Raw genomic sequence first — 27,062 nt, forward strand, 5'->3', positions numbered from 1 at the left:
CCCGCGACCTCTACCACCTAGAAGGACAAGGGCAGCAGGCACATGGGAGCAACACCACCTGCACATTCCCCTCCAAGTCACACACCAGCCTGACTTGGAAATATATCGCCTTTCCTTCATCGTTGCTGGGTCAAAATCCTGGAACTCCCTACCTAACAGCACTGTGGGAGAACCTTCACCACACGGACCGCAGGGGTTCAAGAAGGCGGCTTACTACCACCTTCTCAAGGGCAATTAGGGATGAGCAATAAATGCTGGCCTTGCCAGCGATGCCCACATCCCATGAACCAAAAAAAAAACTCCCTTCCCCAGACAGCGGTGGAGGCATGGTCACTGAATATTTTTAAGGCTGAGTTGGATAGATTCCTGATTAACAAGGGAGTCAAACAGTCAGATCAGCCATGATCTTATCAAATGGCAGAGCCGGTTCGATGGGCCGAATGGCCTACTCCTGCTCTTAATTCTTATGTATGTTCATATATAGGTGAACACGGAATCCATTTGCATATAACAATTCCCACAAACAATTAAACCAGTTAATCTGTTTTTTGTTGTGGTAGTTGAAGGAGGAATGTTAGCCAAGACAGCATGTTCTATAATATCCAACTAAAAAAAGACAGAACAGACTGTGCTTCAATATATATATTTTTGGTGGATGACACTTCAGACAATGCAGCACTCACCCAGCACTGCACTGAAGTGTTATCCTAGATTATATGCTCAAATCCTGGATTGGGGCTTGAAATCTACAACCATCTAACCCAAAATGTGCTTCTAACTAGGTTAAATTACAATGAACTGTAGAAATATCACAACAACTATCATTTTCCTAATTCAAATATCAGTGGGGGAAAAACTTGCTTTACAATATTGAGTGCAATTTCAAATCTAGCTGAGGTAAATACTGCTTAGATGTGTGAGACAAAATTTACTTATTCTGAAGCATATTGCTTTAGAGTTTGTAACCAAAATGGGAGGGCAGCAGGCCAGGGTTGAATAGTGAGGGAAGAAACAAATACTCGAGCCCTGCTTGATTATCTTTGGGGATAAGGGTGTATTTATGCAGCACGTACCCTTTTGAATTTATATGGGAGAAATAGAATAGTGATGGGGTAGATTGTACATTCTCTTTTTGGGGAGGGGGGAGAGCAGGCTTAATACAATGAATGGCCTTTTTCACTCTACACTTTGTCGTCTTAAATTTAGCAAAATAATTTCCCTCACTTCTCCCCCTCCCATAAATGAATTTTAAGCGTGGATATAATGCAGTTATTCTCCTCTTTTCATGCACGTTCCTTAATTGAGAGGAGCCACAGAAAGGCATAGTACCGTGCCACGTTGAGCTGTCTATGGTGTACTAGTTTCCTATCACACCACAAAGTAGTATTTTGAAGCACCATTTCCTCTCCCACCACATCATTATACTGTGGTTTTACTTTGCTTATTACAAAAGCTATTCAAACATGGCAATCAATGAATTCGAACTAAGTTTGCCTAACATGTAATCTTAAAGACAATTTACAGCAGTGACTCATTAATGTTAATCTATAGCAAGAAAGATTAAATACATAGCCTTTTAGTACAATTAATATTGCAGAATACAATATGGAAGAATGTTTCCATTCAGAAGTGTTGATTTGAAGCCTCACCTGTACTGTGGCTCATCATAATGGTTTCCTTTATCCAAACATGTAATTAAATCTGCATGAAATGAAAATGAAGATTAACATACATTATAAATCTACCTATACTGCAGCTTAGCTGACCTTTAAAGAGGATTCACCAAACATCAACCATAAGCAACATTTCCTTTTATAAATCTATAATTCATAATGTATAAATCAAGGCCATCAGTTTACACAACTAAATAAGTCAAATTTAGTTTTATTACAAGGAATTTGGGGATTCTACTGTTAAGTTGCTGATCACATGATTCCATCCATTTGTCCATCAATATCACAAACCAGTGCCTTACATATAATGAAATGTAATACAAACTCACAGTAATGAATACAATAATCATGTGGAAAAATACATTTTTAATCATTTATATTTCAGATTGTGTCACTGTGTGTCTACATTATCTAATTGTTCTAAAAGCAGAAAACAAACTAGACTAATTTAACTACACATTTGACTGGTAAGCAGTGGAACGTCTCTAGACCAGATTACTGACACATATCTATTGCCAACTTTAAAAAATATATCATTTCTATTTTAATATTATGGTTGGAGTTTCAGTTTACATCTATGGTTTTCATTACTTACTGATTTGCATGGAAACATCCAGCACATTTTTTGTGATAGAGGAAGAGACAAACAAGGCAAATCATGCAAGAAATGCAGCATTTGTTTTGGAGATGCTGGGACACAGATTACATTTCACATGACTGTACTCCTGATCTCAGCTAATTTGCTGAGGAGGTGGTGAGAAGGTGGGGAAAGTCAGATTGGGTGTCTCCCATTAGGTCACCCTCACATGCCTACATGGATGCTGGCCAACATCAGCAATGGCAGTGACAGGGCAGGAGCCAGGAAATGTCTAGGCTGGGATAAGAGCTAGCATCATTCATAGGAAGGAACATACCCCTCCACACACTCCACAAAAGGAAAAAAAAACCTCAAAAATTGCACTCGTTTCACTGCTTACATTGACAAAGTTAAAGGAATATAATGATCCACTGATTTTAAATGAAAAACTACATTTTATACAATAAAATTGCTATCACTACAGTAAACTTCAAAAAGAGCATTCAAACTAAAATATGTATTATGAAGATAAAACCAAGAACCAAACAGATTGAGGAACTAGGCATAAGAAAGAGAACATGTGGGGAACCGAGTAGAGCAGTGGGTTAGCCTTTCACCTCTGGGTCCTGGGTTCAACTTCAGCCCAGACTGATGGGACGAGTTTCCTCTATATGCTGGCTATGAACAGGCGATGTAAAATGAGTTTGGGCAGAATCAATCCAGTTCCTAGTAGGAATGGGGCTATAGCACAAAATGATCCCTAATTCAGCACTTATTGCCACTCATTTACAGAAGCTAGTGGGTGGCTGCTGTGGGAAATGGAAAAAATGTCAGTGGGGTTCTGTGGTGGGGGGGGGGGGGAACTTCTGAGGTTGGGGCCACTGCACTTTATTGGGGCAGAATAGAGGGAGTTTTACTCATTATCTGGCTGCGCCATACCTGACTTGGGAGTATTTGATGGTAACAGTGGGCAGGATTTTAAAATGGGAAAACCAGGTGGATTGGGGGCATTGAAAATTGCAACAATTTCAGACCTGCCCATTTCCGGTTTTTTTTAAAACCAGGGCGGGACAAGAGGTGGGCTGGTCACTAAAACCTTTCAAGGAGGCTGCGGGCCTCCATTTTGAATGGGTTTCCAGTTTCAATCTCTGGGGGCCGGGATTCCCTGCTCCTTCACGCCGCGAGAGGAAGTGAGAAGGCCCGAAACTGCAGGTAAGTGTTTTTATAGCGCTGCTTGTGGGCCCGGAAAAGCAGGAGTCAATCCCCCAGATTCGACAAGCCTACCTGCAGCGGCCCCCGTCTACGATCGCCAACGCCCCCATGATCGCGACCCCCGCGATGACCCCTGATCCCGACCACCTACTCACTGATTGACAGGCGAGAGGGCATGGGGTCACCCGGGTGGGGGGTGTCAAACAAGCTGGCCTGTCGGACAGGAAACTGACAAAGAAAAGATGTCCTTACGTCAAAATCATAAAGAAGTCCGAGAAACCCATACCTCCAGGTTTCCCAGTCAGTGATTCGGCAGCCTCCCCCCGCTGCCCCCTTCCTGGCTCCAGGCTAAAATTATGCCGAGTGGGTGTGAAATGGAAAGATTTCCACTTCCAGCACTAACATCGCTTGCCTTGATGAGTATAAAAAAATCCGTACAAAAAAAACTACCAGATTTACAGATGATGATAAATTTGGCTGAACGAGGAAGTATTTTTCTTCTTGGTTATGGCTGAGGAGGCATTTGTCCATACTGATATATTCTGTAGATTTAAATACCATTTCATTGAGCTGTGAAAGGTCAGGAGTGAGGTAACAACTGAGTGAGGGAGTAAGGGAGTGGTGATTTTGACACAAGAAGCTTGGGTTGGATGCTGGATAAAGTTTAATAACCTCTCATAAGCAATAAACTAAGAACTTGCATTTATATCATACCTTTCAAATCCTCAAGGAGGTCCTAAGGAACTTCACCTCCAATGAATTACTATTGAAGCATAGTCACTGTTGTTTTGTAGGCAAATGTAGAAGCCAATTTACACAAGGCAAGGTCCCACAAACAACAATGAGATAAATGGTCAGATATTCTGATATAGATATGAAGAGCGAAAATAGAGGAAAATGTTACAAATTTTTAAGTTTTGCATTAAATATTCTCATAGGTTCAGCATCATTGGTCATTCCCATGAGTGGACCCCATGTCTCCAACAATCTGGAGTGCATTTTTTAACAGCGCACTAATTTGTTAAATGATAGCATGACCTGGGGATTGTAACAAAGAAACCTTGTTGCGAATACCAGCTACTGCTGTCTCACACATGCTAACGTGTGCTTTCCAGTCTTTACGGAAGGTGGACCCAAATGCACTAGTAAGATAAGGCACAATTGCAAACGAACAAATTGTTTTAATAAAATCCATGAATTAACAGTTTTCAGAGTGAGGTAAATCTCTCTCTCAACCTCCCACCCTCCCCCACCCCCATGCCTCTTCAACTCTAGTCTCCCATCACTCTCTCTCCCTCTACAAATGTTTGCCCATGTGTCTATTCTCCCTGAATGTTTCCTGCCCTGACATTACGTGGTTCAACCCTCCTGTCCTCAAACAGAATATCTAATTTACTGTGAGCAATGCCACAAAACATACATCAGATTGGAGGAAAGGAAAAAAAATGTCACGCATAGTAATAATGAAACAGTACAATATCTTATAACTCACATTTTCACTTCCAGCTCTGGCCTGTTCACTTACATTCTCTAGTACAACACCTTTTTTAATGTTTATTGTTCTTCACTTGTTTGAACATCAACCGTTTTTTTTTAAACATGTTGGCTCTAAAAATAATACATTTTAGAAAGTTCCATAATCTTAGAATAACTTCAAGTAAACAGCATTAATGAAGAAAACTGGTAAATGCAAATTCAGAATTGATGTCAGGGAGTTCTTCTACACACAAAGTTGGAAACACATGAAAAGAACTTCTAAGTTGGGTAGAAAAGACAAAAACTTTAGAATCATTTAAGAAACAGTGATGGGCACTAGATGATCTTTCTGAATAAGTGAGCCAAGATGGACTGGATGGCCTTCTTCATTCTAAATCTATCTCATGCAAGATAATCTTCTTCAACCATAAAATGACTAATTTAAAATTTAAAGACGTCCTACTGCAAGCATATTTCCTCAAAATAGCAAGAGATTTATAACTTTTTACTGGCAATAATCCTTATTTATTCAAGTTAAAATAATAGACAGGAGTTAAAGTGACTAGTAATTAAGTACATTTTATTACTAAAGTGTAATTTTGAAGTGCAAACAAGGTTGCATGAAGACTTTCAAGTAATTCTTTTCAAACATCGAAAGAATAGACTGTCATCCATTTACTGAGCTAATTTTGTCTGGTTAGAGATCTAATTAAAATACTTTTTTAAAAAAAACCTTGTTGTTAGCTTCAAGAGCATCGCCTTTATTTTTGAAATTACATTTTAAACGTTGTTACACCTTACCTGGATGGCTGCTCGTGGTGTACGATAGCAGGAAGCCACGTCCCGATATATGGGAGCCACTTTTAAATTGAATGCTCATTTCATTACTGTCTAAATGGATTTCTCTGGAGATTGAGTTTAAGTTTCCACAGTAAGTTCCTGTAGATAAATCCAAAAGGTAATAAATGACACTTAGAAAAATGTTAGTCCCAATTTACATTTTTTTTTTAATTTGCATGCATAACAGTAACTTCACTTCAAAAAGTAATTTGTGTGAAGTACTTTGAGATATTTCTCAGACTTGGAAAGGCGTAATATAAATGCGAGTTTATCGTTCTTATTGACCAACGCTTACTTTTTAACAAGTTTCCACATTTTTATGATCAGCACTTTTTTTCCCTCTCAGAAAAGATTTCTAATTTAAATAGGGCACCTACCGAGTTAAGTACCATGTGATTTTGTTAAAAGGACAGATTAGATTCGTGAAATATGTTACAATTCATGCCATTTCCCAACACAATTTACTCATACCACAAAAAGCAGTTTTCATAAGCAGTTTGCAGTCTCTTAAGAGCTGAAACTTAACCTTATGTGTTGGCTTGGCTTACTCGGTAGCAAATATACCCTCAGTAAGGTTCATGGCCCATATGGCATAAAGATTTAGTTTAAAAAAGGTAGAGAAAGATAAACCTGGTAACAATGCATCAATTAGTTTATTGTCAGTTTTTGATAAACTGTTAGACTCCGTAATTTAAAATAAAAAATGTGATCATTTAGAAAGACAGGGGTTAATCAAAAGCAACCAGCATGTTTGAGAAATTAAATGGAGTTTTTTGAAGAACTGACCAATTGGATAACTAAAAGGAATGCAATGATTTTTAGAAGGCATTTGATAAGGTGACTCATAAGAGGCTGGTTAGAACAATAAGGCATATGGTACAAGAGGAAATGTAGCAGCATGAGCAGAAAGTTGCCTGATTGTCAGAAAACAAAGTTAGAGGAAATGGGTTTTGCTCAGATTGGAGAAGGGTTGTAAGTGATGTACCCGAGTGGTTCATTTCTGTTCTTAGTATATAGTGATCTCTTGGCCCCCGCGGGGACAGGGAACACAGTTCAAGATTATTCTCTTAACAGAGAGCCAGAGGTTCAAATAAATAATCCCCTGAAAGTGAGAGTGCAAGTAGATAAAGCAAAAAAAAGCTAGCATTTTGGGTTTTCTAAACCAAGGCATTGAGTACAACAGTAAAGGAGTAATGATACAAAACATTGGTTAGGCCACAGTTAGATTACTATGCGCAGTTTTGTGTCCCCCATTGTAGAAAGGGCATTAAAGCCATAGAGATCGTACAATGTAGATTCACCAGGATGATACTAGGGATGGGAAACTATAAATTATGAGGAGGGCCTTGAGATACTAGGAGTATTTCCACTGGAGCACAGAAGGGTAACAGGAGATTAATAAAATTGTGAATGGTTCCTATAAAGTGAATAGGGAAAGACTATTTCCTCTAGTTGGGGAGTTGGTTGTCACTAAGAAAGTGAGGAGAGTAGTTGGGTTAAATTTCTTTATGCAGATGTAAAGAATCTTACAACACCAGGTTATAGTCCAACAATTTTATTTTAAAATCACAAGCTTTCGAAGATTGTCCCCTTCGTCAGGTGAGTAGTGAATGAGAGCTTCTCAAATCGCATATCTTATATTAGGCTGGGACACCATCACACCAATCAAAAGGTGTTGTTGGTGTTCAGACAGGTTAGGCACAGAAAACAGAAGGTCCCAGTATACTGAATACACATTGTGTCAAATTACACAGACAGAGAGAAAGAGACCCAAAAGGCAGAGCGAGAGTGAGAGAGAGAGAGAGAATATTAAAAACAGATAACTTTTTTTTCCCCCTTGCTGGTGGGGTTACGTGTAGCGTGACGTGAACCCAAGATCCCGGTTGAGGCTGTCCTCATGGGTGCGGAACTTGGCTATCAATTTCTGCTCGACGATTTTGCGTTGTCTTGTGTCTCGAAGGCCGCCTTGGAGAACGCTTACCCAAAGATCGGTGGCTGAATGTCCTTGACTGCTAAAGTGTTCCCTGACTGGGAGGGAACCCTCCTGTCTGGCGATTGTTGCGCGGTGTCCGTTCATCCGTTGTCGCAGTGTCTGCATGGTCTCGCCAATGTACCATGCTCCGGGGCATCCTTTCCTGCAACGTATGAGGTAGACAACGATGGCCGAGTCACAGGAGTATGAACCATGTACCTGGTGGGTGGTGTCCTCTCGTGTGATGGTGGTATCCGTGTCGATGATCTGGCATGTCTTGCAGAGGTTGCCGTGGCAGGGTTGCATGGTGTCGTGGACGCTGTTCTCCTGAAAGCTGGGTAATTTGCTGCGAACGATGGTCTGTTTGAGGTTGGGTGGCTGTTTAAAGGCGAGTAGTGGAGAATCACTGAAGAGACTACACGATAACATCAACAAGTTCCATCCCACCATCAAACTCACCATGGACTACTCCTCAGAATCGGTTTCTTTCTTGGACACACAAATCTCCATCAAAGACGGGCACCTCAGCACCTCACTCTACTGCAAGCCCACGGACCACCTCACGATGCTCCACTTTTCCAGCTTCCACCCCAACCACGTCAAAGAGGCCATCCCCTATGGACAGGCCCTGCGAATACACAGGATCTGCTCAGACGAGGAGGAACGCGATGGACACCTACAGACGCTGAAAGACGCCCTTGTAAGAACGGGATATGACGCTCGACTTGTCGATCGACAATTCAGAAGGGCCACAGCGAAGAATCGCATAGACCTCCTCAGAAGACTAACACGGGACGCAACCAACAGAGTACCCTTCGTCGTCCAGTACTTCCCCGGAGCGGAGAAACTACGCCATGTTCTCCACAACCTTCATCATGTCATCGATGACGACGAACACCTCGCTAAGGCCATCCCCATGCCTCCACTACTCACCTTTAAACAGCCACCCAACCTCAAACAGACAATCGTTCGCAGCAAATTACCCAGCTTTCAGGAGAACAGCGTCCACGACACCAAGCAACCCTGCCACGGCAACCTCTGCAAGACATGCCAGATCATCGACATGGATACCACCATCACACGAGAGGACACCACCCACCAGGTACATGGTTCATACTCCTGTGACTCGGCCATCGTTGTCTACCTCATACGTTGCAGGAAAGGATGCCCTGGAGCATGGTACATTGGCGAGACCATGCAGACACTGCGACAACCGATGAACGGACACCGCGCAACAATCGCCAGACAGGAGGGTTCCCTCCCAGTCGGGGAACACTTCAGCAGTCAAGGACATTCAGCCACTGATCTTCGGGTAAGCGTTCTCCAAGGCGGCCTTTGAGACACAAGACAACGCAAAATCGTCGAGCAGAAATTGATAGCCAAGTTCCACACCCATGAGGACGGCCTCAACCGGGATCTTGGGGTCATGTCACGCTACACGTAACCCCACCAGCAAGGGGAAAAAAAAAAGTACTCTCACTCTCACTGTGTAACTTGACACAATGTGTATTCAGTATACTGGGACCTTCTGTTTTCCGTGGCTAACCTGTCTGAACACCAACGACACCTTTTGATTGGTGTGATGGTGTCCCAGCCTAAGAAAGATATGCGATTTGAGAAGCTCTCATTCACTACTCACCTGACGAAGGGGACAATCTCCGAAAGCTTGTGATTTTAAAATAAAATTGTTGGACTATAACCTGGTGTTGTAAGATTCTTTACATTTGTCCACCCCAGTCCATCACCGGCATCTCCACATCACAGGTTCTTTACGCAGAGCATTGTTGGAGCATGGAAAACTTTGATACAAGGATTGGTTGAGGCAGATACCAATGCACCTTCTAAGAGAAAACTGGGTAACTATTTGAAGCAGACGAAGATACAGGATTAGGGAGAAGGCAGTGGGGCAGTGTGATTTTCTATTAGATTGTGCTAGCAAAAATGGCTGAATGGCCTCTTGCACTGGAAACACCCATGGTGCACAATTTATCAAAACTGTCCCACTTCATATTACTTCCTACAGTGACAAACCAGAGACAACAGGAATTTTCAGATACAAGTAACTTCAACAAAAGTTAAGCCTTACAATATCTGGTTTAATTAGATTCGGATCCCAGAAAGTTGTGTGTGCATTCCCTCCATGTGACTCAAAACAAATATTAGTTCTAGTTAAAAATGCAGTTAGTTGACATAGCTCCATTTTGAATTTGCCAGCGCCATGGCTAATTAAAAATGCATAAGATACAAAATATTGCTGTAAATGATTTATGACCGATTCATATTCTATCACTAAGTCCAATTCCTAGAGATTAATGTTATCTAGTGTAGCATGGTCCTAATGAACTTCAAATGCTGGCTTATATTTCACATATTTGGAAAGCCGTATTGTTAATGTGATAATCCTACAAGAGAAGAAGGTTGGAACTGCTACTTCTGTTAATCATCTTAAATAGATTTTAGAATTATTATTCATTTGCATACTAACCACACAACGTATTAAAAGAACATTTATATAGCACTATTATGTCCTCAGGATGTCCCGAAGTACTTCACAGCTAACAAAGTACTTTTGAAGTGTAGTCATTGTTGTAATGTTGGCAAATGCGGTAGCCAATTTGCACACAGCAAGGCCTCACACATAGCAATGAGATAAATGACCAGATCATCTGTATTAATGGTGTTGGTTGAGGGATAAATGTTGGCCAGGACACCAGGAGAATTTCCCAGCTCTTGGAATAGTGCTATGGGATCTTTTATGTCCACTTGAAAGGGAAGACGGGCCTTCAATTTAACGTCACATCCATAAGACTGCACTGGTGTCAGCCTATATTCTATGCTCAGCTCTCTGGAGCGGGGCTTAAATTCATGACCGTTTGACTCAGAGGTGAGAATGCTACCACTGACCCAAGCAGACACCTGAAATCAAGCCAAATGATTATGGGTTATTTCTCCCTCCTAAAAAGGACCAAACATTAGCCACAGCCATAAAGGATGCAGTAACATATTTCTTTGTATTGCCAACAGGTGCCTGCCCTCACATGGTCTAACCTGTGCAACAAAATTTAATTAATATTTTGGGTTTAATGAGCCTCACCTTTTATTGAGTGACATGATGCCATGAAGCTGCAAGCATTTACCATAATTATAAGCCCAATCCTCATACAATTAAGCTATTTTTGATATAAAGTGAGGTTTGTCAATTTCCTGCCCAATGAATGAATCTGCTTCAGATTCACTGCAGGGACAGTTATCCCCTCTTAAAATCTTCCATCAATTAAAAAAAAATAATTTTGAGCTCAAACTAAAAAGTGTCAAGTGTCAAAAGTATTAAAAATAAAGGCAATCTTTTCATAGACTTTTTATTTTGGACCTGCATTTTCCAATCTGCAAACTTCCCTCAGCATATTGAAAACTCTGCCTACATGCAACATATACTACAGGCCAATTTTGCAATCCCAAAAAAGTAGGACCCAGGGATGGCTAGCTGCTAGTGCAAAGCTGATTAATATTGCACTGCATTGGCTGCTTGCAATTTTCTATAATCACCTAATTTGAATAATTAGCATGAGCTCCCAGCACAGTTTTAGTCTTGGAGATATGGAAAATCTGCCTGGCAGCTTAAATTTAAAGGGATGTGCCCACTTAAAAGGCATATGCCATATAAGGGGGAAAGTATTATTTTGGCCTTGATAAAAAGGTTCAAAATAGATTTTACACATGTGTCAGTCTTCGCAAAGGTTTTTTTTTGGGGTGGGGGGGCGGCGGCAGAAAAGAGAGCGAATGGGAGAAGTGCCAGTGAAACGTGAATTGAAAAGCAACCCAATGTGGGGGCACAAACAGAAGCTGTGGTCGAGTGACAGAGTCGCACAGCACCCAGCTGACAGACTGATGGCATGTCACAGTGGACATGCTGCTACCTGAGGTAGATGAGAGGAAGTTTGCTCTGTTTGGCACCCCAAGTGATCATCCCTAGAGGACATCAGTGCAACATGCCAGTCAGGAAGTGGCAGCCAGGCTCAATCATCTGTATGGTACGTGGATGCTATGTGCCATGCTCCGACTTATAGAATTAAATCTAGATATTAAAAACAAATAGGGAAGCTCCCACTACTATAAATGCCATGCATTCTCCAAATTAGAATGACTCAGGCTCGATCAGAATATGATTCGGCTATAAATAGAATTGTGAGTGTGACGTTGTGCAGTGATACAGCACAATGTGCTGCCACATAGTGGTAGGATGTGTCTCACTGCGCTGTATTGAGGTGGGGGTAAGATGACAAGTGGTTACTGGTCACTCGCCCCCCACAGAAGGAGGAATGAAAGATTTCAGGCAAAGCCATACTAGACGACTCTTCCTGACCTCCTAGCAGTCTATTAGGAACATAGGAACTGCTGGACGAAAAAAGACCAAGGTCTATCTAGTTCGCCTTCTACCATCCTTGTAGACATATAATACAATGATAATGGAATTGTTGATTGATCATGGCAATCAATCTTTAGCAATTAGTCTACAACAGCCCAGAAATGACACGAGGAAAATCCCAGTGGTGGAGAGCTTTGAGAACAATAGGTCTAAAGTCATCTTTTTTCTCCCAAGTATGCTACACTTACCATGTTACATCTCAAATTACTCATATACTGTTTCCCAAAATGTTATTTTCTGAAAGAAATCCACCTAATCAATCAATCAATCAATATTAACTCATTCCACCCTCTCGGGAGTCTGTTCCATAGATTGACCACATGCTCACTGAAATATTGTTTCCAAAGGTTAGTTTTGAATTTACTCCCTACAAGGGCAGGCCATGTCCTCTGGTTCTACTGTCTGGACAAGGTGACATAGCTCATCATAGTCTACATTATCTAGTCCCTTTAGAATCCTAAAAAAAATGCAATCATATCACCTCTGAACCTTGTCTTTTCCAGTGAGAACACGCCCAATTTACATAATCACTCCTCATAATTCAATCCCTCCATCCCGTCAATATTGTAGAGTGGCGTTGTAAGTAAAGATATGCAAGATGTTTCAGAGTTTCACTTAAGCTTTGAAGGGTCAGTTGTGCAGAACTTTCCCCCATGAGATTAAAAATTCATGATGGGTCAGATTGAATGTGAAAGAAGTGAACTTTATAGATAGAATAGAACAAGAAACATTCTCAAGTGATCTCCCCCATACCTTTTTCAGGGATCTTTGCACCTTTTAATTGGTGAGTTTACTATTCTACTCTATCAACCATTTGTGTGGATAAGTGAATCATTCGGATAGCTGAATGTGTATTATTTTCACCACAATACCGAGTCAGCATTAAAGACTGACATACAGAAATAATTATGCAGCATGCTGGGAGGTCCAGCTGGATCAGATAAATGCTGTTTGGATAATGGTGGCCCACTATCATTTATTCTGCTGTATTATTTTGTCCTTTTATGTTGATGCTCAATATTGTATAAGCAAATTTGAAGGTAGTATTCATCCACCTTAAACTGACATCATTTATATTGCACAATATCCATCTTATGACCTTATTAGTTTTATTTCAGAGGTGTGCTTCCTAGCAATAAGCCAGAAGAACCTGTCAGCATGTGTTAATCAGGTCAAAGGTTGAATACAAGGGTCAAATTTCTGAAGCAGATCAGCAGCCAAATACAACACCTATCTGTTAATTGCCAGCAGCCAATCACTTTAAGCATTCAATTTATGACAAAGATAATAAAATATTTGACTTCCTAGATAATAAGTGTTTCTAAAGACCTCAAACCAATCATATTTAGGATACCATTTATGGAATTGCAGAACTTTTAATTCAGTAGACAATCTAATATCCTGGCTGCAACTACGAATTTGATTTATAAACCTCAACTACAAAATATTAATGTGTTCTACTGCATTCATTGTGTAGCAGTGGCAGAATAATTGGAAAAGTACACTGGTGTTTGGGAGAAGCAAGTCACTTATAAAGGGGCTCATCCTCCAGCTCTCAAAAGGTCTACATTTGAAATGTTAACCTATCTTTTCCCTTTACATCTTTATTTCCAATTTCAAGAATTTGAAGGGTTTTTTTTCTTCTTGGTTGTTATTGAACCTCAAAAGAGGGCAATGATAGAGCGATTTGACCAAATCGAGTTTTTAAAAAGAGTTTTCATGCTCAGCATTGTGAATGAGAATATGTTGGATCAAATGATATACAGTATGTTTTAATTTTGTGTCAATTACTTGGTAACCCTATTATGATCTCAAACAGTCACAGGGTCAGTTCCATATTCTAAACATTGCAGAGTACCTGACTAAAGTGACTTCTGAACATTTTTCTGCTACCACTCCTCCATTTAATCCTTAGGTTTCATGTAATTCAATTACATACGTATCAGAAAGACTGTCCATTTGTAACTTGCATATGCTGGTTAAATAAGCTAGCCATCAACATAATTAGCTTTTATGGAATTTGTGGGGATGAAAGTGCCCAATTCGATCTTGAGGTACAGTGAAAGCTGCTTGTTGCAATCATGCAGATATCAAATCCTTGCTTGCCAGAACTAATTTACATTAAAACCTGCACGTTTCCATTGGTTGCACTGCACTTTGCGCTAGAAATCCAGATCAGAAGTTGGCAATTCTTGAAAAAAAAGGTGGTCTTAAAATCTTAAAATGCTTTGAGAGCAACATTCAAATCAAAAGTTGGCAGTTTCAGCAGAGCACTGCTTAAATTACCAATGAGTAGCACTGAGGGGAGCCACTGTACTAAATTGTAAATTAATTTTTGCAGCCTTGATAAGCCACCAGACCCAAGGGAACTCGATTCATATTTTTTCTCGTTAACTGTAATGACAGTTTAAGCAGCTCCACTAAGATTCTAAAATACTTCAGGTATATTGAAAAGGAAGAGGAGGAGAGGTTGAGCAACATATCACAGATTTGACAGTTTTCGATCAGCTGTTTTGATACAGCAACTAAGAGCTTACTGGCAAGTATAAACTTGGCTCCCTTCTGGGTACTTGTGACACGACATTTCAAATTTAAGATTTGCTGTAGATATTCGCTCAGTTTAAGTGTGTCCCTTATGTACAAATTACTATCAAATAGCTGGATATCTGCTAGCATGACCTTGGGGTGTAACATTGAGACCCACTTGCTATACGAACAGGATATTGTGGTCTTCCACACATCTACCAAACCTCCCCAATCTTCCAAAAGGCAGACTGATTCTTTAAGAAGTTGAGGCCAGTGCCAAATGCGAATCAATGCATTAGTTTATCTTGCAGTCGTTAGATAAACAGATAAACATCTGAAGTATATTCTCACCACAATAGGACTTGACCCAGCGCCCTTCTTCGTAAACATAATAGAAATACGCCACTACAATCCTATCACTGAATCAAAATCAACTTTACTGTGGGCCTGGTCTGCACTCTTCTTAATGTAGACTGGCCTGGGCCTTACTTGCCTCTCTCAGCAGACCGTACCAACTAACTTCAAACATCCTGTTTTCTTTGTCCTGTCCTGTCCCTGGGCAGAGGATTTAGAAGTTTGAACCCTCCAGAGGTTGGCTAATATCCCACTATCAGCCTCCTGGAGTTGGCTTCCTTGAGTGTAACTCCTGCTGTTTTCAGAATGAATCGTGCTATCTCAGCACAATGGGAGGAATTTTAACCCCCCAGGATTGTTAAAAATGTGAAACCCGACCTCAAACTGCCACAAACACGCCTACTTCCGGTTGAACGGGGTTTTTTTTTTTGGGGGGGGGGGGGGGGGGGGCAGACGAGTAACCTGCTCGAGAGGCGGGTCAGCAATTTAAATATGTTAATGAGGCTGTGCGCATCAGATTTTAGCAGCAATTTAGATTTAACGGCTATGTGCTAGATTTCCCAGGACTCAGGAGCTAAAGGGAGGGGAGAACTGCAGGATCCAGCAGGAAAGTGCTTTTCCAGCACTGCTTGTGGGCCAGGAGAAGCGAGAGTGCTTCCCCCCCTCCCACCCACTCCCGGGTCCTCAAGCTAACCTGCTTTCCTGCCAACCCCCTCCCCAGGATCGGCTGACCTCCCCCCGCACAATCTCTTTCTTTCTACCACCCACCCCCAACCCCGCCTGGCAATTTCTCCCTCCCTTCCAGTCCCTGCCCAGCAGAACCTCCACGTTCCCTGTATTTCCAGGTTTCCCAGCTGCTAAAAGTCACCCCCCCCTTCCCTGCAAATATCGGGGCCAATGAGTCTGAATGATCCACCGGAAAGGCCTAACATCCCCCTCCCCTATTAGATTGGAACGGTCGGTCCATCTGGCTTGACTACACATCTCCTTTCCCCCCCCCCACCCTCCTCCCCAGCTGCAAGCAGGACTTTAAACCTTTGTGGACTTCAGCATGAATCATGTCCAAATCCTTCCATGGCAAAATGGTCAAATGTCCTGAAACCAGACACATGTCAAGGTTATATAAAAGTTAATTTACAGTTTAATACAAATAGCTGCTTCAGCTATTTAACAGCACTTTAAACTGCTGAGCAGCACTCTGCTCAAAGTGTCAGCTTTGGGTTTGAAAGCTGCCCCACAGGTCATCACGGGATTGACACTTTTGGATTTAGTGATCGTTCGATTATAATGACCATTTGGGGACTTGTCTAAATTGATCACTATAACCAGATTTTCCCTTCTATTAAATAAAAGAAGAAAAAATTACTTTCTAAAAAAGTGATGTTTTGACAAACAGCAGAAGTACAGCTGTACTCCTTAAGGGGCCGAATTTTGCTGGGGTATGGGTCCATATGTGCCAAAAACCCACACATGAGGCTAAGCTTTCAGTGTGAGCCTAGACAGCAACTGTCAGCAGGCTTTTCTCAACCGCAGAGGCCACCATCCAATGTCAACACAAATGGTCTTTCTAGCAGGGGGTCAATGGATAGTAATTGGGGATCAAAACACTAGATGATTTTTCTCTTTCCTAGCCAGGGCTCTGAAGTTAATTCTATGCCCCACATGCTGTCCCAGCTCAGAGCAGCAACTTCAGCATAGTCCAAGGATCAACCTGAGACTTCTAGTCAGTACGACTTAGTGCCACACAGTGAGAGAGAAGTCATAGAGAGAGTGTTATTTGCAGAATTACTGGAACCAAAATCAGCAGTAAACACCAATGGTATGTAAACACCACCAGGTTATAGTCCAACAGTTTTATTTGAAAATCACAAGCTTTCGGAGGCTTTCTCCTTAGTCAGGTGAAGTGTGACGACGGAGAAAGCCTCCGAAAGCTTGTGATTTTCAAATAAAACTGTTGGACTATAACCTGGTGTTGTAAGATTCCTTACATTTATCAACCCCAGTCCATCACCGGCATCTCCACATCATGTAAACACCAAACCAAGAGAAGCTGACAATGCATGTTTCTTTAGCCCTCAAAATTATTCTTCATCCTTTTACAGAGGAACACGTTATTCTTCATTTAACCCCCTCCTTTTACAGACGAACACGGATTATGCTTGTAAAACGTTAACCAATCGGTTGAAATATTTGAACATTAATAAGTTTCCTTCCTTTCTACTTATATTTTTTTCAAGTTACAGCACCTTTGCAAGTATCTTGGCATCATTCCCCAGTGAAACTTCTATGAAGACTGAATACAGGTAAACTGGAGAAAAGCATGTTTAGAATTCAGTGATCACAAAGCACTGCAGCATGAATGCAAATATATCAAATTAAATAGATATATTTAATAATTTTAGAGTACTAAGGAACATTAGCAATTTCATTTTAGCTAGTTAACATACTCCAACTAATAATACTAAATTTATTAAACCTCTGCCAACAGAAGATTGAGTTAAGAATTAGAAGTTACTCACACCTTATAAAAGGCTGTTTATACCATTCTTTGGTTGAACACGGGCTATGACTTAATCAGAATAAACTACAGACAAATGGCAATTTAAAACTGGATTGTTTTGTATAGTGTTGTACAATACATGATCCATAGGCTAAAAAGGTGGCACATCAGATAATTAGTACCATGCGATAAGGAATTCACAAGCTTAAGAAACACCATCACAACTGGTTCTAAAATAGGTCACATCTAATGCCACCACTATGGTGGCAGTAACACATTCTGATATTGCCTCCGACAGAATAGGAGAGGATAATACTCACCCAACCCTTTGTCTGCAATGTGTAATTTGATCCAGTCTGCTGCAGAGTAATTCAAGTTCTCTAGAATGTGTAATTTGATCCAGTCATTGTCCGGCAGACTAGAGAGTTCAGACAAGACACAGTGCTAACACTACTGATTTCAGAGAACAGACAGTGCCAACACTACCAAATCCAGAGAACGCACAGCACTAACACTAGTGAGTTTAGAGAACGCACAGCACTGATACTACCAAGTTCAAAGAACACACAAGCATGAATGAATGTTTCAACAGCAGATGAACTGAGGCGGGGCAGAGACGTGCAACATTAAGTAGGTGGACTTGGTGATGGAGCGGATGTGATCAGAAGCTCATCTTGGGGTCAAATGGGATGCCCAGGTTGCAAAGGGTCTGGTTCAGCCTTAGACTGTGGCCAGGGAGACGGATGGAGTCAGTGGCAGGGGCCGAAGACAATGGGTTCGGTCTTCCCAATATTTCGTTGGAGGTAAGTTTTGCTCATGTCGGACAAGCCGTGTGACAAATCAAGAGACAATGGAGGGGTCGAGGGAGGTAGTGGTGAGGCGCAGCTAGGTGTTGTCAGCGTACATGTGGAACCTGACGTCGTGTTTTCAGATGTTGTCACCGGGGGGCAGCATGTAGATGAGAAATAGGAGGTGGCCAAGGATAGATCCTTGGGGGACTTCAGAGGTAATGGTGCGGGAGCAGGAAAAGAAGCCATTGCAGGTGATTCTCTGGCTACGACTGGATAGATAAGAATGGAACCAGGCGAGCGCAGTCCCACCCAGCTGGACGACGGAGGAGAGTGTGGTCAACCGTGTCAAAGGCTGCAGACAGGGCGAGAAGGATGAGGAGGGATAGTTTACCTCGGTCACAGGTCATTCGCGACTTTGATAAGGGCCGTTTCTGTGGCAGGGGCGGAAACCTGATTGGAGGGATTCAAAAATGGAGTTGCAGGAAAGGTGGGCAAGGATTTGGGAGGCGACAACACGTTCAAGGACTTGAGAGGAAAGGGAGGTTGGAGATGGAGCGATAGTTTGCAAGGACAGAGGGATCAAGGGTAGGTTTTTTTTTAAAAAGGAGGGGTGTGATTATTATAAATTGGATAGCCAAGTGGTGAAGGATAGAATACTAGAGCCTGGTCTTCAGTTGCTTCCAAGCCTTTATTCACAAAAATCCACACAACCCACACCCTAGATAAGTTCTCTTATAAATGGATACAAGAGAGTCCCCAATTGTATTCAGGTGGTGTGTATCAATTAACACTAATTGATATAAATCACATGGATACAATTAACAGGGATGACGGCAGATTTAAAGGGGAGGGGGATGGTACCTGAGGCGAGGGAACCATTAACAATATCAAATAAAATGGGGACCAGGAAGGGAAGTTGGGTGGTCAGCAGTTTGGTAGGAATAGGGTCTCATGGTCAAGATGAGCTCGGAATGACATGAGGATAGGAGAGAAACTAGAGAAAGGTGCAAGTTCAGGGTTAGGGCAGGGGAAGTTTGGCTTGGTGGGCTAGGGGAAGGGAGGGAAATGGTAGAGGCAGCTGAACGGATGGTCTCAATCTTAGTGACCAAGTTGTCCATGAGCTCTTCAGATTTTGTTGTTGGAGGTGAGGGTGCAGAAGGCAGGGGAAAGGGGTTTAAGAAGACAGTTTGTAGTGGAGAAGAGAAGCCAGGGTTTATCTTTGCATTCCAGGATGATCCTAGAATAGTGAACAATTTTGGCAGGAAAGCAGGACCCGATAGTGCTTTATGTGGTCCAGTCCGATCTGGCGATGAATGCTTAAACCAGTTATGCGCCATAAACATTCAAATCAGCATCCCTTGAATTTAAGGGAGCAGAGATGAGGTCCGTACCAGAGGAAACAACCAAGGTGAGAGAGAGTAATGGTTTTAATGGGGAAAAGGGCAAAGGTGGAGGTGAGGGTGTGATTGAGCAGATCGGTAGCTACAGAAATGTTGTGGTGAATGACGGGCCAAAGGCTAGACAATTGGGAATTTGAAAGTGCCGTTGTAAGTGACTTGGGGGAAGAGTTTTTTTTCCAGGGCAGACACAGAAGAAAGTGGGGTGGGGAGGGATACAAGGAAGTGATCAGAGATGGCCTTATCTGCAATTGACACGTTGGGAGTAGAGAGGCCACTTGAGATGGCAAGGTCGAGGGGATGGTTGTGAATATGGGTAGGGGATGTTAATATGGAGCAAGAGATTAAGGGAGGATAGGAGGGAAGTGAACTCAGAGGAGAGAGAGCATGGAGTTGAACTGGAGGTTGAAGTCACTGAGGATGAGAAGTCGCTCGGTGCAGAGGTTGAGGGAAGAAAGCAGTGAAGATATCTCGGTGAGAAATTGATGTGATACTTGGGTGGCCGGTAGAGAATGAGAATTTTAAAGGAGGTGAGATCTCAAAAGGAGAAGGTGCCAGGGGAGTTGGCGGACAGACAAAAAGGTGTAATTTGGTGATAAGGGCCACACTACCACCGTGGCGGTCTGGGCGGGGCAAGTAATGGAAGGTATAGCCAGGCAGGGAGGCTTCATTAAGGGGGAAGGTGTTATTACCCAACAGCCAGGTTTCCAGCAAGGCCATGATGTCTAAAAATTAGAGCCAGACCTTTCAGGAGCGAGATTAGAAAACATTTCTACACACAAAGGGTTGTAGAAGTTTGGAACTCTCTTCCCCAAACGGCAATTGATACTAGCTCAATTGCTAAATTTAAATCTGAGATAGATAGCTTTTTGGCAACCAAAGGTATTAAGGGATATGGGCCAAAGGCAGGTACATGGAGTTAGATCACAGATCAGCCATGATCTTATCAAATGGCGGAGCAGGCACAAGGGGCTGAATGGCCTACTCCTGTTCCAATGTTCCTACGATGCAATCATCTACACTAAGCTCATGGATAGCAAGGGCCTTGTTCACAAGTGAACGGACATTCTGGAGGGAGACGCGGAGAGGTCGGTGATGGCTGATCTGCTGGAAGAGTCCACAGGGTCAGCGCTAGGAGGAATGAGTGGGACAGAAAGGAGATTGGCAAGATTAGCCTGCAGCAGGCGCACTGGCTGGGCAAGTCAGTGAGAGAGTTGGATGAGGCAGTTGGGGTTGCTGCTCGTAAGGAGGCAGCGACGAGTGCCTCGATGGGCCCTTTGGAGGATGCCAAGAGAGGAACAGAGGGCTGAAGGCTTATCTAAGAAGGAGTCGAGCCTGGGACGATGGCAGGAGAGTAGGACGGTCGAAGAGTGCTGAAAGATTGGGGTAGGGATGTGGGAGGGCAGAGTACCCGAGAAAGGAAAAATGAAAGGAGGCATGATGACAGAAGAGAGAGGCCTAGGAGAGGTAAAGAGAAAAGAAGAAAAAAGGGGAAATAGAAGCGATGGGCTCAGGTCCGGAGCAGAAGCCAAAATGCGCAGGCGAGTGGACAGAGGGAAACTCAAGTTACGTAGACGTGATTACATAGCAAGATTGGAATAGATATGTCCTGGTAAAAAACAGGCAATAGAGAGAAGACAATACGTGGGAGTCCAAAGTTAAGGTCAGAGGTCCCATGGTGGGATAAAGTTGATGTTGATAGAGTGGAATCTGTTTGGAGCATCAACGAGCTGATGTCCAGTTTCAGAGACAGGTGCAGAAGGCAAGCCAATAGGTTGCATCCAATTTCTACAAATACATAAAGGGCAAAAGAGTAACTAGGGAGAGAGTAGGGCCTCTTAAGGATCAACGAGGTCATCTATGTGCGCAACCACAAGAGATGGGTGAGATCCTAAATGAATATTTCACATCGGTATTTACGGTTGAGAAAGGCATGGATGTTAGGGAACTTGGGGAAATAAATAGTGATGTCTTGAGGAGTGTACATATTACAGAGAGGGAGGTGCTAGAAGTCTTAACGCGCATCAAGGTAGATAAATCTCCGGGACCTGAAGAAATGTATCCCAGGACGTTATGGGAGGTTAGGGAGGAAATTGCGGGTCCCCTCGCAGAGATATTTGAATCATCGACAGCTACAGGTGAGGTGCCTGAAGATTGGAGGGTAGCAAATGTTGTGCCTTTGTTTAAGAAGGGCGGCAGGGAAAAGCCTGGGAACTACAGACCGGTGAGCCTGACATCTGTAGTGGGTAAGTTGTTAGAGGGTATTCTGAGAGACAGGATCTACAGGCATTTGGAGAGGCAGGGACTAATTAGGAACAGTCAGCATGGTTTTGTGAGAGGAAAATCATGTCTCACGAATTTGATTGAGTTTTTTGAAGGGGTAACCAAGAAGATAGATGAGGGTTGTGCAGTAGACGTGGTCTACATGGACTTTAGCAAAGCCTCTGACAAGGTACCGCATGGTAGGTTGTTACATAAGGTTAAATCTCACGGGATCCAAGGTGAGGTAGCCAATTGGATACAAAATTGGATTGACGACAGAAGACAGAGGGTGGTTGTAGAGGGTTGTTTTTCAAACTGGAGGCCTGTGACCAGCGGTGTGCCTCAGGGATCGGTGCTGGGTCCTCTGTTATTTGTTATTTATATTAATGATTTGGATGAGAATTTAGGAGGCATGGTTAGTAAGTTTGCAGATGACACCAAGATTGGTGGCATTGTGGACAGTGAAGAAGGTTATCTAGGATTGCAACGGGATCTTGATAAATTGGGCCAGTGGGCCGATGAATGGCAGATGGAGTTTAATTTAGATAAATGTGAGGTGATGCATTTTGGTAGATCGAATCGGGCCAGGACCTACTCCGTTAATGGTAGGGCGTTGGGGAGAGTCTTAGAACAAAGAGATCTAGGAGTACTGGTTCATAGCTCCTTGAAAGTGGAGTCACAGGTGGATAGGGTGGTGAAGAAGGCATTCAGCATGCTTGGTTTCATTGGTCAGAACATTGAATACAGGAGTTGGGATGTCTTGTTGAAGTTGCACAAGACATTAGTAAGGCCACACTTGGAATATTGTGTACAGTTCTGGTCACCCTATTATAGAAAGGATATTATTAAACTAGAAAGAGTGCAGAAAAGATTTACTAGGATGCTAGCGGGACTTGATGGTTTGACTTATAGGGAGAGGTTAGACAGACTGGGACTTTTTTCCCTGGAGAGTAGGAGGTTTAGGGGTGATCTTATAGAAGTCTATAAAATAATGAGGGGCATAGATAAGGTAGATAGTCAAAATCTTTTCCCAAAGGTAGGGGAGTCTATAACGAGGGGGCATAGATTTAAGGTGAGAGGGGAGAGATACAAAAGGGTCCAGAGGGGCAATTTTTTTCACTCAAAAGGTGGAGAGAGTCTGGAACGAGCTGCCAGAGGCAGTAGTAGAGGCGGGTACAATTTTGTCTTTTAAAAAGCATTTGGACAGTTACATGGGTAAGATGGGTATAGAGGGATATGGGCCAAGTGCAGGCAATTGGGACTAGCTTAGTGGTATAAACTGGGCGACATGGATATGTTGGGCCGAAGGTCCTGTTTCCACGTTGTAAACTTCTATGAATCTATGATTTCACGTGCAGTCATTTTTGTTAACAGTCTCTTATGTGGAATCTTGTCAAATGCTAGCAGCATGATCCGACAAAAACTCCCACCAAATTCCCTTGTCTGCTGGAAGAGTGAGGCCTTCAGACTGAGCAGTCTCCCACCTCGCTTTGACTCTGAAAACACTTCACGCCGGGCCAACTCAGCCCAGCAATTGACTTGTGGCCCCATGAACGGGCACTGCAAGATCATGCGGGGGGCTGTAGCCGTTTCTCCAAGGCTGAATTTGATAAATCTACAGCATTGACTATTTTACATATTTTGAGCTGCAAGGTTGGTTTTGTGAGGCGCATTTCATTCGACAAGAATGGGCGAGGGTGGCGTCGCTCGATGTGACATCACTAGCGGAGCCGTAGCTTTTTAGCATGCGCTGAGAGTGACGTTATCGGGTAGCACGGCCCATGTGCAGGAGGATGTCACGCCTCAATCGAAAACCGGAAGTATCCACACTGTCACCAATCACTCTGTCAAACTAAATACTGGGAGAGCGCTGCGGTGATTGATGGGGCATTGCGTGCGGGCCATGGATTATTTTCAGGTTTATTGGGTAGAAAGAGGGGGCAGGGTCACCTTTTACATCACAAAGTAAATAGTGACACAGCGTCTGATGACGTCACTTACTGAATATGCGGCGGGCTTTCCGAGAAATTAACTCAGTGCCGTTCACGGTCAAAAGCGTGATCCTGGTTTAACAGGGGTGGGGAGTGCGGAGGAGAGCATGATCCAGATCTAAAGGGAGGGGGAGGGGGAGAACGTCTGGACCACGTTCTCCCTTTCTTAACTCCTTAGAACTACATCACATTCTCTTCCCTCCCCTCCCAACCCCTGCTCTGCTCCCACCGGGAACCCCGCGCTCCTTCTGCTCCCCCCCTTTCCTCTCCTTCTGTTTCCCCCCCTTCCCCTCCCCGCACTGCTTCTGCTCCCCCTGCATCTCCGCTTCATCCTGCTTCGCCTCTTCCTTCCTCTCTGCTCTCCTCCCCCCTCATGACTAACTGCATCGGCTGCATTTTTGGTGCTCGGCCTCCAGTCTGTGCTTTTAGTGAATGGCAGCAAGGGCAGTTAGTGACCTATAATGCGCACGCACGGCCCAACACAATCCGGGCATGAGTGTGCATGTGCTAGTCCCTGGCGCTAGTCACAGCATCCAAAGTAATACCACGATCCAGCTCAGGCCTTCTTCTCCCTTTCTCCTCCTCCCCACTCAAAGAAAATAGAACATCGACTTGCTTAATTCATTGATGCTACAATGTGGGAAAGTGCTTTTCCCATTGGTGGATCATTCAAGGAGTAGTTGATCCTTACAATAAGACTAAGAATGAGCTCCCTATGGTGGAAGCCATAGCCAACAAGTGCAGTTCAACAAACTATTCCATCCAAGAACTGCCATGGGGAGACACAAGCAAGACAAGAGGCTCCAGTACAAGAAACTCTTTAATGGGGACGGTGGTGCAGTGGTTATGTTACTGAACTAGTAATCCAGAGGACATGATTTTTTTTTAAAAATTCGTTCATGGGATGTGGGCATCGCTGGCACAGCCAGCATTTATTGCCCATCCCTAATTGCCCTCGAGAAGGTGGCGGTGAGCTGCCTTCTTGAACCGCTGCAGTCCGTATGGTGAAGGTTCTCCCACAGTGCTGTTAGTTAGGGAGTTCCAGGATTTTAACCCAGTGACGATGAAGGAACGGTGAGTCAGGATGGTGTGTGACTTGGAGGGGAATGTGCAGGTGGTGTTGTTCCCATGTGCCTGCTGCCCTTGTCCTTCTAGGTGGTAGAGGTCGCGGGTTTGGGTGGTGCGGTCGAAGAAACCTTGGCGAGTTGCTGCAATGCATCCTGTGGATGGTACACACTGCCAGTGGTGAAGGGAGTGAATGTTTAGGGTGGTGGATGGGGTGCCAATCAAGCGGGCTGCTTTGTCCTGGATGGTGTTGAGCTTCTTGAGTGTTGTTGGAGCTGCATTCATCCAGGCAAGTGGAGAGTATTCCATCACACTCCTGACTTGTGCCTTGTCGATGGTGGAAAGGCTTTGGGGAGTCAGGAGGTGAGTCACTTGCTGCAGAATACCCAGCCTCTGGCCTGCTCTTGTAGCCACAGTATTTATGTGGCTGGTCCCGTTAAGCTTCTGGTCAATGGTGACCCCTAGGATGTTGATGGTGGGGGATTCCGCGAATAGTGATGCCGTTGAATGTCAGGGGGAGGTGGTTAAACCCGCTCTTGTTGGAGATGGTCATTGCCTGGCACTTGTCTGGAGCGAATGTTTCTTGCCACTTATCAGCCCAAGTCTGGATGATGTCCAGGTCTTGCTGCCTGCGGGCACAGACTGCTTCATTATCTGAGGGATTGCAAATGGAACTGAACACTGCAATCATCAGCGAACATCCCCATTTCTGACCTTATGATGGAGGGAAGGTCATTGATGAAGCAGCTGAAGATGGTTGGGCCTAGGACACTGCCCTGAGGATCTCCTGCAGTAATGTCCTGGGGTTGAGATGATTGGCCTCCAACAACCACTACCATCTTCCTTTGTGCTAGTTATGACGTTAAAAGCTGGTATCAGTAAAAGTCGGATTATTTTAAAAACCTAACTGATTCACTAATCTACTTTAGGGAAGAAAACCTGCCTTACCTGGCCTATACATGACTCTAGTCCCACACCAATGTGGTTGACTCTTAACAGCTTTCTGAAGACCCACCACTAACTTCTCAGGGCAACTAGGGATGGGCATTGCCAGCCTTGCCAGTGACACCCACATCCCAAGAATGAACATTTAAAAAAAAAATTTCACTTGTGTATGGAACAGGAGGACGAGAACCACAACTCAGATTTGGACTCAGCAGTCTCAAATTTTTCTGCTCATTCGCTTTAATAGACAGAAAATCGCAGGCTGCAAGTGGAAAAGCAGGTCCAAGTTCAAAATATTGCTCATGCAATGGGAAGGGCAGGCAATTACCAAATTGAAGTGGGCAGAGTCATGCCAATATGCCAAATTCTCATTCACCATCCTGCAAAGAATAGGTCATGCAAATACCGCTTAGATACATTTCATTCTCCCCATCTAAGTAAGCTGCATGTTTGTATTTTAAACTAAATGAACTACAATCACCTTTTTTCAAGGTTGCAAGCAATTATGAATAAGTTTACCTGAAACGTAGAAGGGAAAGTTTTGTAATATCAAGAAAGTTTTGTAATACACACTGTAGCTTTAAGTGGGAAAATATATAAAAACATACTGTATGAATAGTGATGGAAATTATTTAGAGGAAAATAAAACTGTTTTCCTTTAAATGTGCTTAATAACTGATTCACAAAGGATTAAAATGTACCAAGTAGACCACACACACACACACACACACACACACACACACAGTTACTTAAGCAATGCAATGTGGATGACTAATTGTTTTAAAAGAAATCCGGTTTCTGTAGCAATCACTCTGCAGTATAAACTAGTACAGTATCTACAATAAAGAACCTGCAACTGGCATTACAAAACTGCTTCAGAAAGCAGTTCTGGAATAGAACGTAAAAAATAGGAGCAGGAGTAGGCCATATGGCCCCTCGAGTCTGCTCTGCCATTCAATAAGATTATGACTGATCTTCAACCTCAACTCCATTTTCCCCACCCGATCCCCATATCCCTTGATTCCCCTAGAGTCCAAAAATTTATCTCTCTCGGT

At 43.1% G+C, this 27,062-nt stretch overlaps 1 protein-coding gene across 1 annotated transcript in view; it reads right to left on the bottom strand.

The window, feature by feature from the left end:
- The window catches only part of dcbld1 (discoidin, CUB and LCCL domain containing 1), a 103,143-nt gene that overhangs the window by 46,345 nt on the left and 29,736 nt on the right, over window positions 1–27,062 (bottom strand). The window contains exons 3-4 of the mRNA XM_067984685.1: window positions 5,740–5,877; window positions 1,650–1,701 (exon numbers count right to left, since the gene is read on the bottom strand). Coding sequence (XP_067840786.1) covers window positions 1,650–1,701; window positions 5,740–5,877 — 190 coding nt within the window. The remainder of the gene's footprint in view (window positions 1–1,649; window positions 1,702–5,739; window positions 5,878–27,062) is intronic.

The sequence above is a fragment of the Heptranchias perlo genome, chromosome 5 (genome assembly GCF_035084215.1).
Source record: "Heptranchias perlo isolate sHepPer1 chromosome 5, sHepPer1.hap1, whole genome shotgun sequence".
In the NCBI taxonomy this organism is placed as follows: domain Eukaryota; kingdom Metazoa; phylum Chordata; class Chondrichthyes; order Hexanchiformes; family Hexanchidae; genus Heptranchias; species Heptranchias perlo.